We start from the raw sequence: 19,432 nt of genomic DNA, 5'->3' as shown, positions 1-19,432 counted from the left end.
TAATTACTTAAATCCTGAATCCTTAAATTATTAAATTTGGTCCTGTAGTATGAAGAATTTGGAAATACATATAGATATTAAAACAATTGTCAGATGGACCACGTGAGTTTTAAGATTCTGTGTTCACTTCCTAATCCTTGTCTTCCCTAAACAGTGATATGTCATATGATTTGTCAGCTTAATTGATATCTGCACTGTGTAACAAAACACCCAAAACTCTGTGGCTTAAATTGACAGCCGTTTTATTTGCTCATGAGCTTGCCATCTGGGCTAGGTTCAGTTGGGCGGCTCTTCTGCTGGACTTGCCAGTGCTTCCCCACCTGGCTGGCTGCATTTAGCTGGGAATTGGCTGGGGCTGCACTCAGCTGGCATGCTGGGATGTCTTGGTGTCTCTCTCCCCATGTAGTTCTCAGAGCTTCTTCCTCTCCGTCTGGCTTCTTCACGTGACTTTTATCTATGTGGTTTTGCCATCTGGCCTCTAGCATGGTGGCCAGACTTCTTATGTGGTGCTAAGGGCTTCCAAGAGTGCAGAAGCGGAAGCTGCCAGGCCTTCTGAAGGGTTAGGCCCTGAACTGTCCGCACCGTCGCTTCCACCACGTTCTCTTGTTTGGAGCAAGTTGCAGGCCTAGTCCGGATTGAAGGGTGTGAATAACAGGGGGCACGGTTCACCAGGGCCTGCACCACCACACTCAGTCTTTCAGGACATGTATGTTTTTTCCATTTGCTATGCCACTTGATCAGATGACTTGCATTACACTTGGGCAGTTTTTAGGCAGCCCTTCAAAGAATGATGGACGTGTACAACACTGCCTAGGTCAAGGCATTTCGATTACGCGCAAAGTAGTTTCACTAGTAAAACACATTTATGGAAATGATAATGTCTGTAAATCTCTTTACCTTTTAATATTTGAGCAGGTCTGGTCTTAATCGTTAAGCTATCCAGAAATTCAGGAATATTTATATTTAATATATATTTTTATATGCTCAACTCAGACATGCTGTCAAACTAGACAAGTGAAGCTGTTGATAAAAAGTTTTTTCTGTGCTAGCATAAACATTAACTTAATTTCTGCTGAGAAATAAACTTTTTGTTTCTTTTACTTTATTAGTGAAAATGTATTTAGTCTATTTTTTTGCCTTTTTCTGTCACAATTTACAGGTAAGTCATAGTTATCAAAGAGAGAGAGGGAGGGAGTATGTGTGTGTTGGACTTTTAAGTTCTATTTAAAGAAGAACAGAAGGCTGCCTTCATTTTGAATGAGGACCGCTGGTCATACTGGTGACGGTCCATCAACACATGTCCTCTACCTTGTTTGAACCACTTAGAGGTGCTCCTGGAAGTGGCCTGAGATGAGGCATCCACACCACAAGCATGTGACCTAGTGATCAAATAAAATAGCTGAAATACATGATCTGCCCTCCAGGTGTAACAGGAAAACTTCCCCAAAGGAAAAACGACCCAAATTCTCTGCCAATTTAGAAGATACTAGAAATAAAACAAAATGTAGAAACTTATAAAGAATTCGAGAATTTTTGCATGGATGTAGGTAGAATTTACTCGGGAATCGGGTTTTGAAAAATATTGGAACGTTAATTAATCTTTGGTAATTATGCTTTCATAGGTACATCGAGAAAAATGATGCAAAGGAGAAAGCACATGAATTATTTCTGGATCAGTCCCTTGAAATCAGGCAAGTTAAGCTTACATTTATTTTTTTCTATCTTATATTTTTAATACCAGAGGCAGAAGGACACTAGACTTCTAAACATATTGTTGTTTGTCTGCTTCTTTTAAATAATTGTTTCTCTTTTCTTTATCTTTTATCTATTTTATTCTTTAAATTACTATTCAAATAAATTTAGTCCTTAAGTGTTTATTTTATGATGTTCCTACTTTTATTTCACATTGTCAATACAAAAAATTCTGAATTTATTGTTGATTTCTCCTCTTTTCCCTTGAATTAACTTGGAACTAAACATGTGTTTTAAAAACTTTTGTGTTACCTGAAATAACAGCCTCAAGTACATCATGATAGTTTTTTGCTCCACGATTATAGGTTCATTAAAGAATTTTTATTATGAACCTATAAAAAGTTTTCTTTTAATTTTTATTAATACAAATAATGTTTTTACATACTGGTAACTAATATATTCAGTAGTAAGCAGTTGTATTCTGCTTTTCTCATTTAATAATGTTTCATATACGAGGTTTGATAAAAAAAAATACAGTGAATTTTTTTTTTAAATGTGCTATAGTAAAAGACACATTGCCATTAACCCCCATCAAAATACTCTCCCTCACTTCGAGTGCACTTATCCCATTGTTCTTGCCACTTTCTGATGCAGTTCTGGAAGTCCTCTTTCGTGAGTGTCTTTACTTCATCCTCCATCATGACTGCTCCGTGTCACATATCGCTTCTGGTGTGGCAACTTCTGTCAAATAAAAACAGTATGGTGTGTCTTCATCCACCTTATTCACTGGGTCTGACACTGTGCAACTTCTGGCTCCTCCCTAAAGTCAAAATTATTCAGGACGTTGATGTAGCCATGACAGTGCAACTAAAGACATTTACCAAAAAAGGACTTTCAGAACTGCTTCAGAAAGTGGCAAGAGTGATGGGATGAGTGTGTTCGAAGTGAGGGGGATTAATGGCAATGTGTCTTTTACTGTAATACATTTTTTCTATTTAAACATTCACTGTATTCTGTGATCACACCTCGTATACATATCCTTTCACATCATGGTCCATAGCCGCCTTTTTTTCGTTGTTATAAATGTATTACCACCAACAACTTTGTTTAGATCACTTTTCCTTTGGGTTATTTCCTTGTAATATGTGTCAAGATAGAATTTCTGACTCAGGATGACAGATGTTCTATAAAGTTTATTAATATAGCCAGATTATACTCCAATTACACTCATAAAAATGGTAACCAGTTTCTCAGCATTCCCACCAAATACTCAGTTTTAACTTCATATCTTCCTTTGACCATTTGTAAAGCGTAAAGGGTATCTGTGAGCCTCTGTTACACAGTAAAACACTAGGCAAGAAGTTACCCTAGAAGTTGCCATGTCTTTCTGTGGCCTGATTTCAACGTTAACCTGGCGTTAGCCTTTGTGATCTCACTGGTTAAATTTTATCATGAAGTTTTTTCCTTTAATATTAACAGCAATACATTTACAAAAGAGAAAATGAAACTAGAAGAATGTATAAAGAAAGGGAAAGAAGATTATGAAGAGATTCTCCAAAGATCTGTGGCTGCAGAGGTAAGTCCAGGACACTTGGTGACTGACAGGCAGGATGTCACTGGTTTGCTTTGTGTTTCGTTACATGTCAGATGTAACAACCATTGCTGAAAAACGTGCAGCCTGAGGGATGTGCTGTTAAGATATTGCAACCTGTCTGAACAACCGCTCTATCCTTGCCTGTAGCTTGTTAATTTTTTACCCTTATGCTTGTATTGTGTTACATGGCTGTGCTCATAGTTTACACCATATTTTGTAATCTGCTCCTCTTATTTAATATTACAACTTAGTCATTTTTCATGCTCTCCACGTGGAATGGCTTCATCATATTTAATCAAGTGATGTACCGTGAAGCAGCCAACCATAAAACATATTTGGCAGAACTGGAAAAGGAACTTGAAAATAATCCACTTATTAAGAGCATGCTCTCTCCTTCCCCCAGAAGAATGTACACTGACGGCAGCATATTAATACTATGTGAGAAACTAGTGCGACAAAAATCAAAATAATGAGAGGCCGGCCGAGTGGCTCAGTTGGTTAAGAGTTGGCTTAAGAGCATGAGCTCTGAGCAACAGGGCTGCTGGTTCGATTCCCACATAGGCCAGTAACGCTGCACCCGAGCTGAGCTGCCGCTGAGCTGCCAAGAGGTGGCAGGATGGCTCAGCTGGTGTAACAAGATTGCCTGTTCGATGGTGGGCTACACCCGCCCACAACTAAGACTGAATTGAGCTGCCCCCCAGATGGCTCAGTGGACAGAGCGTGCGCTCTTAACAACAAGGCTGCCTGGTTTGACTCCCACATGGGATAGTGGCTATGCCCACCTGCAACTAAGATTGTAACACAGCACCTTGAGCTTAGAGGCCATGAGCTGCCGACGGGAAGCCAGATGGCGACTGGCGCCCTCCACAATGAAGATTGAAGAACAGCAACTTGGCTGGTTCCCTTCCCCAATTTCCCAACACTGTTCTCCTCCCCCAATTTCCCAACACTGTTCTCCTCCCCCAATTCCCCAATAAAATCTTTTTTTAAAAAAATCAAAATAATGACCCGTGGCTATATTACATTTAGTTCCTGAAACATGGTTGTCTTCGTTTATCTAATTAAGAGGTAAATGTTATTTATTGGTATATGTCTATGATTATTCTGGGAAAATAAGAACAGCCTTAGCTTGTGCAGTCTGCAAACATGAGTCCGTTAAATACTGGCTATGCAGCTGCTTCTAAGGAAAGGAAAGAGAAACAAAGCCCGAGTCCCTATAATCTGTGGGTCCCAGGCCGCATCTGCGTTCCCAAGCTTGCTCAGGTCCCGTTTAGCACCTTGGCAAGTGCTTTTGCCTGGTGGGTCCTGTCAAGGTTACTGGCCCCTGGACTGAAACAAGGCAGGTCTGCATTTGCTAGAGTGACCCTTAAAAATGGCCAGTAGGCTTGTGGGGAAGCCAGAGAGTCTAAAGTTTTCAAAACATGCCCCAGAGGCTTTTGATGCCCATGCTGAGAACAACTTCTCTGTCCCCTTTAAATCCAGTAGGGCGCAGCCTTGGGGTTATTCTGCAGGCCCTTGGCCCTCCGCTCACCATAGCAGCCCTGAGATAACGCACACCAGGTATATACACACAGCTAACCCAGCTCTGTGTGTACACGCCTAAGCAGTAAGCCACGTGGAAGGTTTCATATCGGAGAAAAGTATCAGTTAACGTATATATACTCTTACTGTCGTTTTGTTATTCTCTTTTCAAATCCAAAAGTTTTCATTCATGCTCCCCTGAGCAAAATGGCAACATAATCAAATTCCGGTGATTCTGCCATCATGTGTCATTTAAAGAGAAACTTCGAGGCGTTTTAGAATGTTTAAGTTTTAACAACTTTGAAATAGTTTCAGTTTCTCAGTTTTAGAATACTTAAACCTTCTCTAATCTAATGGTAGGTGTCTGTGCTTGAAAACTGGAAAGAGGCGGAAGTGTGTAAGCTGCAGGCCGTGGAGGCGCAAGCGGAAGTGTACCTGAATCACCTGAGGCAGCCAAGCAGGTATGGGGCGGTCTCGCAGGTCTTTCCCAGCATGTCATTCAGTATGTTCAAGTTCCAACGATTTGAGAAAAAAATTTATATTAGGCTGGACCTCTTTATTTTTAATAGTTATACAAGTAATACATGTTCAGTTGTAGAAAAATCAAAACATACAAACAAAATGATAAAAATTATGCATAATCCTCAATTGAGATGTAACTAGTTAATACAGTAATACCTTGGTTTGCGAGTATAATTCGTTCCGGAAACAAACTATACATATTGCAGGACATCACTCGTTTACCACGTTAAAATGTATTAGAAATGTTTGCTCGTCTTGCGGAACACTCGCAAACCACGTTACTCGGAATCCAAGGTTTTTACTGTATTTTGGAAAGAATTCATTAAGAATTTGAAAAAATGAAAATTTATATATTCTGTTCACTAAGTGGTGCATAAGCCTTTCCTGTCAATAAATAGATGTGTCCAGCCTGGTTCTGAAAGTTGGGTAGCTCCCAGCACAGCCGTGTCCCGATGCGTCACACACCACTGTGGAGGGGTAGTTGCGTTGTCTGCTCACATTGTTACTAAAAGCTGCACTACAGTAGGTATTCTTGTAGCTAAACTTTTATGCATGTTATTAATCATTTTCATGCATTAAATGTCTGAAATAAAGGTCACATTTTCAAGGTTTTTTCAAATGTTTTGCCAAATTCCCCTCTGTTAGAACAGTTACTGAACAATCCTGATGGTAGAGTATGGGAATATCGCTGCAAAGGATATTTATGGGTGTTTTTGTTTCTTTTGCTTTGTTTTTAGAATAAAGTTTACCTGGGACTCCTCGAGGGTCTCCGCCAGTCTAGTATTTCTGTGCAGGTTTTCAACATGGGATCACTTTTCTTCTGGCCCTTTTATTATGTTCCACACACAAGTTTTGCCCTTTTAATCCCAGGTTTTTCACCCTTCCTAGTGCTCTTCGGTTTAATTTCAAACCCTCCGCGCTGAACCAGTTTCTGTGGGTCACGGAAAAAGTTTTAATGTCTGGTTCTTTATTTCTTCGTTTTTCTAGATTTTGTGTTTTTCACCTGAGAAAACCTTTCTGATTAATGGTAAAGTTCTGTGCTGATTACGACAGGATTACTGCCGCTGAGGTTGAGACCTCATGGTGCTCAGATACCAGTGTTTGGCACTTGCCGTGGGCTGTGCCTCGTAGCCCGTTGGGAAACCAGGATGGCTCAGCACTCATTTTCTCTAATGGCATCGACTTGCTTGTTAAACCTCCCTGTACACGTAGCTTCCTTCCTGGAGGTTCTGTGCTAACTCTGCCTGTTCCTCCAAAGGAACGCAACAGACAAAGGGCACAAAAGGATGTTCTGTGTCTTCCTTAAGATGTATAGTGAGAACTGACACCATCACAGATTGGTAGCGTCGTTGATCCTCTCAGTTAAGGAGTGGGAGGCTTGTGTCACTCAGTCAAGCAGATGCATGAGGCACTGAGATGGTGAATGGGTTATGGTCTGTCAGGGCCCGTGCTGGCTCTTATAGTAAGGTGGCAGTGGTTTCCTGAAATGTGTTCAGTATTCCAGGCTGCCTTTTGCTTCTAATGCAAAGACAGCCTTTTATGTTAAACGCAAATGTCAAATGAAGAATGGCCAAATATTCCCATTTGGGGGAAAATAAAAATTCAGGAGAATATTTGCTCTCTGCCCACCAGATTTGGGGTGTTGGTTAGTAAGTTAAAATTTTCTTAAGTGTCTGAGTGAGTGTCTTAAGTATGGTGAGTTTATAAGATACACAGTTCTTTAAAAACGCTTGGGGTTTTTTTTGTGCGTGATCGTGTGAAATATATCATCCCTGTTTAAATGTCTCTTTTCATTTGTACTTTAGTGCTTTTTCAACTTTTAAAAATATTTTAAAGTTTCCTGTTTTTCTACTTTTCAGTGATTCTGCAGCATATCCTGACCTGGAGTCGGACATACATTCATGGGAATCATTTCTTTCTAATGTTAGAGAAGAAATTGAGAAAGCAGAGGTAAGTTGTAAAATGTTTTGTAATTCTTTCAAAATCTGTGTGGTATTCGTAATTCCCAGGAGGCTAGCGTCATACTGAAACTGTTTCTTTATTGAGCTGTTACAGGCAATATATATTTTTTGTTGAAATTCTAAGAATTTTTTATGAGAGTAATGATATTTTTTTAACTATCTTAAACTCTGCCCTTGATTGATAAGATTAGAGCAGTTGTGTTTGATATAAGGCTATAGAGCATTCTGATTAATGAGGTCTTATTTTGAACCTCTTTCCTTACAAGAAATAATTGTTTTAATACCTTGCATTTTGGTTATGTTTCTCAGAAAATTGTGATCACTTTTAATGCATAGGGAGAAAAACAGTATTATTGACAATTGTGGTTTTTCCTTGGAATTTGTTAGAAAAACGTAACATCTCCTCTCTACCTATAGTCTCAGTTTGAAGAACAAATTAAGGCAATTAAAAATGGCTCTCGGCTCAGTGAACTTCCTAAAGTGCAGGTTCCGGAGCTCTCGTTTCCTGCGTGTAGCACAGTAAGTCTCACGTCTTTGTTTTTTTCTTTTAAAGATTTTTTTTTAATTGGGGAATTGGGGGAGGGGAACAGCGTTGGGGAATCGGGTTGGGGGAACAGACAAGTTGCTGTCCTTTTGCTCTTCACTCTAGTTGTGGAGGACGTCGCTTCACTGGCCCATGTTGGTATTATCATTGTGCTCTTCCCGGGTGAGGCAGATCGGTCGCCGGCCTCTGGATGGCCGCTCATGATGGCTCTTGGCAGCACTTGTCAGCTCACGCTGGCTGCTGGCTACACATGGTAGCTTATGGCAGTCCGCTGCAGCCTATGCCATTGCCGGCGACTCACAGCAGCCCAGCTCCAGGTCGAGCTGTTGTTCACCATCTTAGCTGTAGAGGGCACAGCGTCACTGGTCCCCCCCATGTGGGATCCAAACCAGGGCCCTGCTGCTCAGAGCTGGCGTCCCAAGCCAGCTCTTAACCAACGTGCCACTCAGCCGGCCCATCTTTTTTTTTTCTTTTCAGGGAAAGAAAAATTAATGAGCCATAATTTCTTTCTTAACTGGCCAAAGTTGTTGGTGGTGGTTGTTTGGGAATGGGGATGGGATGAATTAATAATTCCCTTAATGTTTTCATTACTGGTGCTACTGGTTAACCTTTTAAGCTTTGTCATAAACATTGTCATATAAATGGGAGACTCTTTCTACATTGATGTCTAAGGAGAGGACTGAGGTGAACACACGGCTCGTGCATCTTTCTTTTCTGGATGCTGGTGTGGGTGTGTGTTTTCCTGCGTTTGAACGAATACTCCAGGTATAGCAGGTGATTCAGATATAATCTTATTCCTCAATCCTTTATAAAACCACAATCCGGAAATTAAGATTTGTTTTCTCATTAAATACAGAATAAAGACTGCTATACCTGAGACACACGAGGGCTCTGTTGGTCTGGCATGTCATATTTTACTGCTAATTTGAGGTACTTCTGAATCTTCTGAACAACAGTGATTGCCAAACCTTGTCTTTTTGTTTTAAAATATGCAGCACAGTAAAGAAAAGCATTAATTCTATTTTTTACATTTTCAAATATGGCTAAACCAAGTATCACTTTATCTTATTCTTGGCATATGTATTGTTTGGACACAGCAGATGCTCAGTAAATACTAAATTGAAATGAATTAAGCCCAAAGGAGATCAGACCATAAGAATTTAAAGAAGGACCGTCTTTGAGAGTCGATAGGCGGTAGATTTCCAAATGTTTTGGCACAACACTGGAATGTCCTGGTTGTGAAACGGTCTCCTGTACCCCAGCTCTGGTTTGTGCCTCTGCTTCTGCCAGATCTTTGCCTGGGCTGCTGCCCAACCTGGGGCACCGTCCTCCCTGCATTCTGTCGTTCCCCGAAAGCCCGCTCGGGCTGCCCTCATGCACCCTCGCCCTGTGACCTTCTGTCACATTCGTTCAGTCTCCTTAACTTAGATGACAGGCTCCCTGCAGTCTGCAGCCTGATCTGGGGTGTCTTTTTCTCATCAGAACATTGCACACTGAGCATTCAAACGTGTGCATTCATCTGCAGAAAAGAAGAACTTGTTTACAATAGTTTAGCCACCTCGAATTGAGAAAAATATTTTACTGAATCCAAAGTTTTTTTCTCTCCATCGAACTGAGTAAGAAATAGTTTTACTTAGAAGTAAATTAAAGATTGCTTCTTATTTATAGTTTTTCCAAGTTTTTATACCAGATATGGAGAGGAGAAAAAGTGAAATCTCAGTAGAATATGTTACTGTTACGTTTTAATTCTAGCTTATGTAATTTTATAAATATCCTAAAGAATTTGAATATCCCAAATCCTGGGAATTCTCTGTCTGCCAGGAGCTTGAATAAGTATCCCTTAAAATCACCTCTTTTGTGTCATCTCACCCCGTGCATTGGGCATTTGGTAGTGAGCACAGTTAGATGTGGTCTGTGCCCTCAGAGTGCGGATCTATTTGGAAAAGAGACTTTACACCCATAATTATAAGCAGAGTGCCTCCAGGTTTTTCCCAGGAGCAGAGAAGGCTACGGCAGCAGAAATCTAAGGTGGAGAGCTAGGCCTCACACAAGATTGCCGTTGGCGGTCTCAGAAGGCAGAGACCCAGAATAGGAACCACCCAGGCGAAGGAGTAAGTGGATGTGTGTTTGAACTGGGCTGGAAGGCGTGATGTCTGGAGGTCCAGAGTGCTCCGGACGGAAGAAACAGCATGTTTGGAGGCTAGAAAAAGAGCGAGAGGACACCCTGCTTTTGTGGCTCTTAAGAGTTGAGTGTGACAGAGGGGGCAACAGGATTCTATAAGTACACAGAGGCCAGCATGAACTCAGCCTTCCTGTCCTGTGGGGCGTGGTCAGCGGCTTGGATTTGCTCAGGGCACCAGCAGTGCGGTGTGGGTTTCAGGAACGGGGACGGTCTCAGCCATGTACTATGTGAGGCACAGCTTGACTGCTTGTGGAGAGGTGGGAGAGGGGCCACGAGGATCCCAGTTGAGCAGTCACGGGCTTGTTGCCACCAGCCATATCCTGGATCAGAGAGTGGAAGGAGGAAAACAGATCTGAGAGGCATTTAGGAGTTTCACTTGAAAGAACTGGCTTCTCAGGGCCGGCCGAGTGGCTCAGTTGTTTTAAGAGCTCGCTCAAGAGTGCGAGCTCTGAGCAACAGGGTCGCCGGTTCGATTCCTGGCCCAAGCTGAGCTGCCAGCAACTGCCAACAGGATGGCTCAGCTTAAAAAAAAAAAAAAAAAAAAGATAAAGAACTGGCTTCTCGTAACATTGGGGCACGGTGTGTGTGTGTGTTGTTGGGGTCTCGAGGAGGAGCCTGGGATTCTGTCAGTGATGGGGGCAGGAGAGGAGTGAGGAGGCTGCGCGGGGCAGGTTGTGAAGACCCTGAGCTTGAGTGGCCTGGCAGTCACCCAAGTGGATTTGCCCATTAGGAGGTTTGGATTTGCAGAGTCGGAGCTCAGGAAAATATTCTAGACTGGAATCTTTTAAAGGGGCATTATGGGCAGCGATCACGTGGTCACTGACGCGTGAGAGAATGTGAAGTAGCCTGGGGGGAGGGTGCAGCGCGAGGCAGGGGTCTGGGCCTCAGACAGCGTCATAAGGAGCTCCCACACTCAGGCGAGGACAGGCCTCAGGGAGAGCTGAGAAGGGGCCCCAGGCAGGCAGGTGGGAGGGACCCAGCAGCGCGGAGCCAGGAAGAACTCACCTGGAGTACGAGAAGGTGACCAGCAACGTCTAGGTGTCCCTGGGGCTTAGTGGGATGGAGACCATGGTGGCCATGGAAGGGCAGTTTTGGGAAGTGTTGGAACAGCTGCTTGCTTTATCAACCAGAGTGTAGCTGTGAAGGGAGACGTGTGTGTGATTAGGTGCGAGTTAGTTGAAGGGCAAGTGGGTGGGTGAAATGTTCTCACTCAGGCAGCTTTTCAAATTTTACAGAGAACATAATTATAAGGAGTTATTTAGGAGTCCGAGTCCAACTATCGTTCTAACAGGTAACAAGTTATGTTACAATCAGTAATTTTTTTCTAACAAAAAGATTGATCGTATGCAAGCATCCAGCGCCCGTGAGCTAGCCCGCTTTTACTGTAGTCATGCTTAGCTGTCTGTCTCTGCCCGTGGACATTTCTTTAAGTGCCGCTGTGCTGTGTTTCTCACAGATGCGTCCCAACTCACTTCCTGAGTCTTCAGGCCGTGATGATCATCGTCCCTTGGCTTCTGCAAGTCACGGGGCTGAAGACCAAACCACAGTCCTCAAGGATTCCAGTCTGGTCTCGGCCAGTGACCGCCCAGTGGGGGCCCCCCCAGCACCACTGCCAGCGTCGTTGCCAGAGTGTCAGGGTGCTGGCCAGGCCGTGCAGTCAAAACACGGCCTCGTGGCTGAGCAGAGATTGCGTGTTCCTCCAGGACGCTCTCCCCGATCCAGCCAGTCGCCAAAAAAGCCGTTCAATAGTATTATCGAGCACCTGTCGGTGGTATTCCCCTGTTACAACAGGTAGGACCATGAAACATCTGTGACTCTGTTAAGTACTTCCGTTGAACTGAGATTACCTGATCAGATAAAATTATGGCTCATTAGGGGCTGAGGTGGAAAAGATTGCATAATTGTTTAATTCAGAAAGACACATGCTACATCTGCTTTTGTAAGCGTAGAGGGGAGCTCTTTCAGATACATTTTATAATGTGCATATCTAGACTGAAAACTTTGAACACTCATCAGACCCCATGACAACCTTGCTGAGATTTTGATGAGATCAATAACATGCTCCAACACTAGTTATGGAATCACGAGATGAGCTGCAAAACGCTAGTTTTGTATCACTTTGGGAAAACAATGACTATAAAAGAAGGCGGCAGCAACTCACACCTTGCTGGCCAACCCCTCTGATATTTGGAGGTGTGGGGTTGAAAAGACCAGCTATAATGCGATAGTGAATCTGTGGGTGTGTTACAGAGTGACATGGGGTGGGGGGACTGCTTTTCACGAGGTCAGCCAGAGCTCCCAGTAGGGCCTGTGTCTCCACCTCTGGCCTAGCTGTCCAGGTTGGTGCCATGGGCAGAGGTGCTTCTTGTCTCAGGTGAGGTAGAGGGAGTATCTCTGGAATCCACACCTGGGACGATCCTTTGCTCCTCCGGTGTTATTCCTGTCTTTGAGACAATAGTAGTTACAGGCTCTGAAATTACACTTTTGAAATGAAGTGGTCCTTAAGTTATCCCTGGCCAGCATTAGCGCTTTGCATCGATGGGCACAGCCCTGCCGGTTGGAAAGTGAGCGCGTTGTGTCCGCTCGTCAGCGTCTTTAGCCCTGCCCCAGTTTGAGAAATGCTACAGCTTCTCAGAATAGCAGTGACCGTTTCAATTGTAAAAATATTCAAGTTGTAGTTACTAAAAAAGTACCTGAGAAATAAAGTGCTTTGCAATCCTAAGTTTGGCAGAGTTGAAATAACCAAAGAGAAATGCATCTTAATTATCTGAAAGTTAGGACATTTGGGGTATTAGTGGTACAAGACCAAGTTCCTGTCGATGAATGGTGTGATTCCCAACCACCGGTGCTCATGGAACATTCATTCAGGCTGTGAAATCCTTGTTGGTTAGGTTTGTAAGAGGGGAAGTCAGCAGAACTAGTTTTTTCTTAGATAGAGATTTCACTATTTCAGGTCAGCACCAGCGGCGTCTGGTCGGTTGTTCAGTGGTGTTGCATAAGTGGCCGTATGAAGTCGGGGCTCTCAGTTAGCGAGGGCTGCCCCAGGGGGGTCTAGCAGATAGGCTGCTACTGAGAAACTGGATTTGAATAAGTATTTAGAAATAATATTGGAGTTTTCATAACTCCTTGGAAAAGAGTGATTCCACTACTCTTATGTACAGTTACTATTTACAAATTTTGTTAGTGTGTATTTGTTTCTTTTAGCTGTTGGGTTATTGTTGGCACATAACACTTCTCAGCAGTAGGAAACTGACTTTGTGCTGTCACTTATCCCCACTTTCCCTGCAGCACCGAGCTTGCTGGTTTTATTAAAAAAGTGCGAAACAAAAACAAGAACTCGCTGTCTGGACTGAGCATTGATGAAATTGTCCAGAGAGTGACGGAACACATTCTCGATGAACAGAAAAAGCAAAAGGTCAGTACTTCATCCACTTTACCTGTCTCTATTTATAAAACATGAAAATTGTAAAAACTCAAAAAAAGCTTCCAACTAAAACGTGGAGAGCACTTTACTGAAGACAGAGGCTGGTCAGGCTTTGGAGTACCTGAACTTGCCTCCCCACCCTGCTTATGTCCACAGCCAAGTCCAGGACAGCACAGGAGGCTGTCTGAGGCCAGCTCTGCGGCTTCTGTGACCCGGGCCCCCCAGTGCCCAGCCTCCGCGACTGTGGGACCTTCATCACCTAGAACCCAGGGACAGAAGACAGAGGACGCCCCTGTAAGTGTTGTGTGCATGACTTACACTTGGGTATTTTTCTTAATGCAGAACAAGAAGGAAGCAAAATCGTTAATCCATGATTTAGCCTCGTTCTTCTCATTTCTAGACGTAATTTATTTGATCTTAACATTAGAAACAAAACACAGATGGGCCGGCCAAGTGGCTCAGTTGGTTAAGAGCTCGCTCAAGAGTTTGAGCTCTGAGCAACAGCGGTTCGAGTCCAGCCCGAGCTGAGCAGCTGCTGAGCTGCCAACAGGTAGCAGGATGGCTCAGGGAAAAAAAAAAAAAAAAGGAAACAAAACACAGATGTATTCAACCTTCTGGTAGAACAGTCAGTGAATGGCGAGGCCCTTGTCTCTGCTTTACGGGCGCCTTAGGGACCCCCTGGGTGTGTGACAAGGGCTGGGCCTGCAGCCGGTCAGGTACGTTCATTTTTTATGTCTAGGGTAGTGTTTTGAATAGTCGGGAAAAGTGATTTGGGGACCTTTTTTCCCTGTGTGACCATGGCCTTTGGGGTCACAGACGCGGTTCCCGCACTTGGTAGCACTGAGTTCAGATCGTATGAACATTCGCTGTTCGATTGTGTGAATGAAGCTGCAGCAGGATTCCCGGGGTCCAGCGCTGGCAGAGGCTGGCTGCTTCCTTTCCTGTCCCCTAAGTGCCTGCAGGGGACCTGGACCGGGCCAGTCGCCCCTAATTTGATACAGTGGTGCACATGGTTTACTGCCCTTGTAAGAAGAAGGTCACATTTACATAGAATCTTTTATAAAACGCTATTTTACTTACCTCAACTGATAGGTCATTGCAATTGTCTTTATTTTCCAAGGAGGAAACCGAGGCACAGATGACTCCTGCAGTTTTTCAGCATTCGTTCATTTGCTCTGAGCGTGCAGCATGGAATTCCCCAGTCCTCACTGCTGGGGACTGTGCTGGAGGGACCGGGCGCGTGGTTGTCACCGGTGTGGCCCAGGGCCTTGGGCTCCAGATTGAATTCTGATGTAGAGGGTGTGTTCCCCTTTGTACACCTGTGGCGTCAGAGTGTAGATGAAACTGACATCAGGAAAATTCCAGGCCCTGTGGCAGCCTCAGCAGTGACATCAGCAATGCCACATAGCAAGTAAAGTCTCGGTGTGAGGCACAGACAGTACAAACTTGCTGGCGCGAGCTGAGCTCCGAGTCTTTCTGTGAACTTGGGTTTTTATTTCTTTTTACATACTTTTCACGTTCCAGTCCCCCTGAGAGATTTTCCATACCACATACACCCAGGTCCAGAGGGCTCATCCCCACGCTCACCCCAGAGAGGCCTGGCTGCAGTCCCCCACCCCCCACCTCCCCGGGTGTCCCTGACTGGTCACGTGCTCTGTGGCCCTGCAGGCAGGCAGACTCCTCAGCATTCACTGCCATGCGTGTGCACATGAGCATATGTGCGTGGGCTTATTGGCCACCCCACCCCAAGACTGTCTCACCCAGGCTGTGATCACCTGGGGAGGAGAGAGCCCTTTCTACCACGGTTGACGGTGAGAGTAATACATGTGCACTAGCTGCCTTACGAGGAGCATGGGTGGTCAAGCGGGGACTTAATTTCATAATCATAGTTTTTAAAAATTAAAAGTTTGCTTCATAGTTTTCAACTGTAAAAGTAATACATGTTCACAATAGCAAATCAGATAAAAAAGAGCATTTGATGAATCCCAAAACCCACTCTGTAAGGTACCCAGCACTATTGCAAGGTACAGATTTTCCTAAACTCCTTTGTGTGTATGTGTGAATTTAGCCAAACTATATATACCTGTTTGTGTTCTTTTTTTTTTTTTTCTCTTTTTACTTAGAAATACATTGTGCCCTTTTCCACCCTAGAAAACAGTCAAGTTTACCTGTGGATTGTTAAAACCAGACCTACCTCTGAGCTTTGCAGAGGCCCTAACCTGCCCTTCCCGGGGCCGATGCCTCCGTTTCTGCCTGACCCGCCTCGGGCTGCAGAGGAGGGGGACCAGCCCATCCTGCTGTGTCTGCCCCCTGGCTGGTCAGGACGGGAAGCGCCCTTCAGCTCAGGGCCTTCAGACATTGGGCGCTGCCCCCAGCCCCACTTCCTTACCGTAATGCCACTGCAGGGCAGTGAGGGGCATCAGCCTGGGGCCATGTTCCATGCCAGCTGCTAAGGACGCAGGGAAACAAGGCTCACTTGCTGCCTCAGGTGCTCAGAGTTAAGAGGGCCTGAGAGTCGGACCGAATGATGCCGTGTGGAGCAGCTGTGGGCTGCAGGGAGCACTTCGTGCTGGGCACCCTAGGGTGGCACTCTGCTCTGCTGGCATATAGAAAACGCTGTGTGTGTCACCAGGCTGGGAGCCGCTGGAGCTGGCACCTCCCATTCCGGTATCCCAGCACCCCGGGCGCACCACCCCTGACTACAGGTGTTTGCTGCGTGAGCAGCAGCTTGTTGGGTTTTGACTTACACAAGTAATCCTCATTCAGAGAAACTTGACACAGTAGCCGAGCAAACAATTAAATCTCTCCTAACTAAAAGTAACCACTGTTAACATTGTCTGTCTCTCCAGACTGTCTTCCAGGCATCTCTACACACACATTCTCTGTCATTGCTTAAAAATTGAGTTATAGGATCACATGGTACATTCTGTTTTGTAACCTGCGTTTGTTCAGAGGGCTGTTGTGTATGAGCACTCTCTGTGTCGGGGGTAACGGACTCCCATGCAGACTGTAACTGGCCACACAGTTGTCCATCGTGCGGGTGTGTCATAATTGATGTGACTGTCCCCAGCTGTTAATTAGATGAGATTCATTTGTAATACTCAGCTCGTGTCATGCTTTAGTGCCAGGCTGGGATAAGCTGCAGTATTTTACCAGGGAATCTGTTAACCATATACAACATTTTTTTCTCTGAGAAAATTAGAATTTTAAAAGCGTACTTTTCTTTTTGTATATTTTTATTTTTCCCTAGGAGATACTATTAAAAAATAAGTTGTTCCATCGGTTTGCCTGGCTATAATGGGGAATAGTGGCAGAACTGTTAGAAGGCCACTTGTAGGGAGTTTATGTACTAAAAAGGAATTTAATAACTTATTATCTGGATACATTTGTTTCCACAGGCACTGGGTGCAAATTCCTGTGAAATCTGCCGTGAAGTTTTCAAATCCAAAAACATGCGTGAGCTGAAATGTGGGCACAAGTTTCACAAAGGGGTAAGACTCCTCGGTAGCCGTCCTCAGAGTGTGCGTTTCCACTGTGAAGCGTTTGGAAAGCTAAGCCTAACCGGGCCTGTTGTGCCTGATCCTGGGAGATTCTGGCAGGTACCCTTCCGGGACTTGTGGGTGACTTGCGGTGTTTTGGGTGCTGTGAGCATTTGTCCTGCACCCCTGATGCTGGGTCAGAATAGATCAGGTCTCTGCCACGTCAATTTATTAATCCCTGAGAAAAGGGATAAACACAGTCTACTCACGACAAGGAGTGCAGACAGCTTGCAGTCTCTTGCGTGGCCTGCCTCCCTCAGTTATAGGGGCGCCGTGTCTGGGCTCTCAGACTTGACACACGCTCGCCAGCTCTGTGACAGCAGCAGGCTGGTGGGATGTGTAAGACCAAGACCAGGCAGAGGGGGGATGGGTGAAGAACTGGACGAGTGAGTCCAAAGGCCAAGAAAGTACCAGCCTCTAGAAGTAAGGTCAGCGGGAGCACCAAGACAAGCTGGAGTGTGGGGGGAAGGGGGGAGGCCAGGTCCCCTGAGGCCAGGTCAGAGGCGCATCATTCCTGGGTCAGGCTCCGAGGGGGAATGATTTGTGTCCTGGGGAACCCTCCCCTCCTGAGCAGGCTTCAGCGTTCCTGAGTGTTGGGCAGTCCCAGACCCCGTGGAACTTCGGGGTGAGGTTCCCCTGTCGGCTGAGGAACAGCGCAGGGGGGCTAAGGCCCCAAGGTTCCCGAAGGCGCCGACTGACTGAGCTGTCGTCTCCTTTTCAGTGCTTCAAGCAGAGTGTGAAAGGGCAGGGCACCTGCCCAGCCTGCCTCGACCGTGATCTCCTGTCAAAAGAGTAGCCCGCACCTCCTGGGAGGCCAGCCTGCTCTTGTGGGCCGTCAGTCCACTGAAGGGTAATCACTGGTGTGTTGAATTGGAAGAATAACCGATATATAACACAACCTTTGGTACAAAAGGCAGACGTTTGGAGATTCTTCACACTGTGTCATAGCGCTAAGAAATGGGATCTTTATTAGTAAGTCATGTCTCCACTCTGATGAAGCACTCCAGTAATGGCCAGAGGTGGCTACAGGAATTAGGCGCAGCCACAGTCTGTGTCGTTGGGGCTGCGGCAGAGGCGCTCGAGGCGGCAGGCTTCTTTGGGTAAGAATTCCGAGCGCCTTCAAGCTGCACTGAATTTCTGACCTACTAAAGTGCACAGGTTCAATTTTTTGTAAGAGTCAGTATTCCTAAAAATATACCTATATTTTCCCTCAAAGATTCTGCATTTTAAAAATGGGCGTAAGCAAACCACATTTTCATAATTTGTATTTAATGTTAAAATATTGGCTGATTTAGACCAAAAGAGTCACTTCTCTTCATGAAACACCATGTGATTTTGATTTTTCATTTCATTATTTTATTTCCCAGAGCAGATTTGTCAAATGCTCATTTTTCATCTTCTAAAGATATATGATTTTTGAAATTCAATTACAAGTCACTTTCTTACATCAGCCAACACGTTTTTACCCCTGAAAGCGAGACTCGATATTCATCATCCCAACCCCATATTCAGAACTCATCCTTTGACTCCCTTCCTGTTTTCCTTCCTGGCGTTTGTCCTGCTTCACGAGTTAGACAACAAGTGTGTGGGTGTCTCTGTTTAGCTCACAGCCGGCACTGTGGGGAGTAGTCACCACCATTCTCCTTCCTTCTCCCACCACCAAAAAGAGACACTCGTGTCATCAGACCGTCCCAAGGCGTCCCTGTTCCAGTCGTTCCGTGTTTGACGTTTCTGTGAAGTAATGCATGCTGTCTTGTACTGTGGCCTTAAGAACACAACTAACTACGTTAAAAACTTAAAATTGTAGGTGTCTTTAGTGACCATAGACAGTGGTAAATATAGAAACACGAATTCTGAACACATTCCATTTCTCTCAAACATGAGGGATCAAAAAATGTTTTCCAGTGTGTTCCTTGTTCCCCTAGAAGCTCAAGTTCCTGAGCTGATTTTGTTGCCTTCCTCTGCCTTGGTTCCCCATAAGTTTTGATGTCTCAGTGACTGACTTAGTCCATAGAAGCTTGAAGCTTACTCCGTGTCGTGAAGCAGATTCTCCATGCCGGTCTCTGAAGCACCATCCGCATGTTCGTAGTAACAGAACTGTAGATACTGAGATACGGAGGGACCAGTTTGCAGCAGCAGGTGCCATGGAAAAGCAGACCGGCTGGAAAGAGAGACTGTGTTTCAAGCAGGACTTCAAATTCTTGTGAACATGTCCTGTGAGTGTCAAAATAAAAAGCATTCTAAAAGAACATCCGTTTACTGTTGTGCTCGTCCATTCTTTATTAAACAGTGTCTAAAAAGGATTCTCCTGGAGAATTCAAGACACTTGTGTTACGCTAACATTTTTTTTTAAGATTTTTATTGGGGAACTGGGGGGAGGTAACAGGGTTGGGGAATCAGGGAAGGGGAACAGACAAGTTGCTGTCCTTTTTGTTCTTCAGTCTAGTTGTGGA

The 19,432-nt window shown here is 44.6% G+C and overlaps 1 protein-coding gene across 1 annotated transcript in view; it reads left to right on the top strand.

The window, feature by feature from the left end:
• Positions 1-19,230, top strand: part of TTC3 (tetratricopeptide repeat domain 3) — a 111,225-nt gene extending 91,995 nt beyond the window's left edge. The window contains exons 35-45 of the mRNA XM_019655763.1: positions 49-102; positions 1,623-1,691; positions 3,172-3,268; positions 5,168-5,268; positions 7,189-7,279; positions 7,708-7,809; positions 11,473-11,807; positions 13,305-13,431; positions 13,597-13,734; positions 16,839-16,931; positions 17,701-19,230. Coding sequence (XP_019511308.1) covers positions 49-102; positions 1,623-1,691; positions 3,172-3,268; positions 5,168-5,268; positions 7,189-7,279; positions 7,708-7,809; positions 11,473-11,807; positions 13,305-13,431; positions 13,597-13,734; positions 16,839-16,931; positions 17,701-17,775 — 1,282 coding nt within the window. The 3' untranslated portion in view covers positions 17,776-19,230. The remainder of the gene's footprint in view (positions 1-48; positions 103-1,622; positions 1,692-3,171; positions 3,269-5,167; positions 5,269-7,188; positions 7,280-7,707; positions 7,810-11,472; positions 11,808-13,304; positions 13,432-13,596; positions 13,735-16,838; positions 16,932-17,700) is intronic.
• Positions 19,231-19,432: the final 202 nt, after the last annotated feature.

Source organism: Hipposideros armiger, unplaced genomic scaffold, assembly GCF_001890085.2.
Source record: "Hipposideros armiger isolate ML-2016 unplaced genomic scaffold, ASM189008v1 scaffold_246, whole genome shotgun sequence".
Taxonomy (NCBI): Eukaryota; Metazoa; Chordata; class Mammalia; order Chiroptera; family Hipposideridae; genus Hipposideros; species Hipposideros armiger.
The sequence above is the reverse complement of the archived record's forward strand: the minus strand, read 5'-3'. Positions and strand labels throughout refer to the sequence as shown.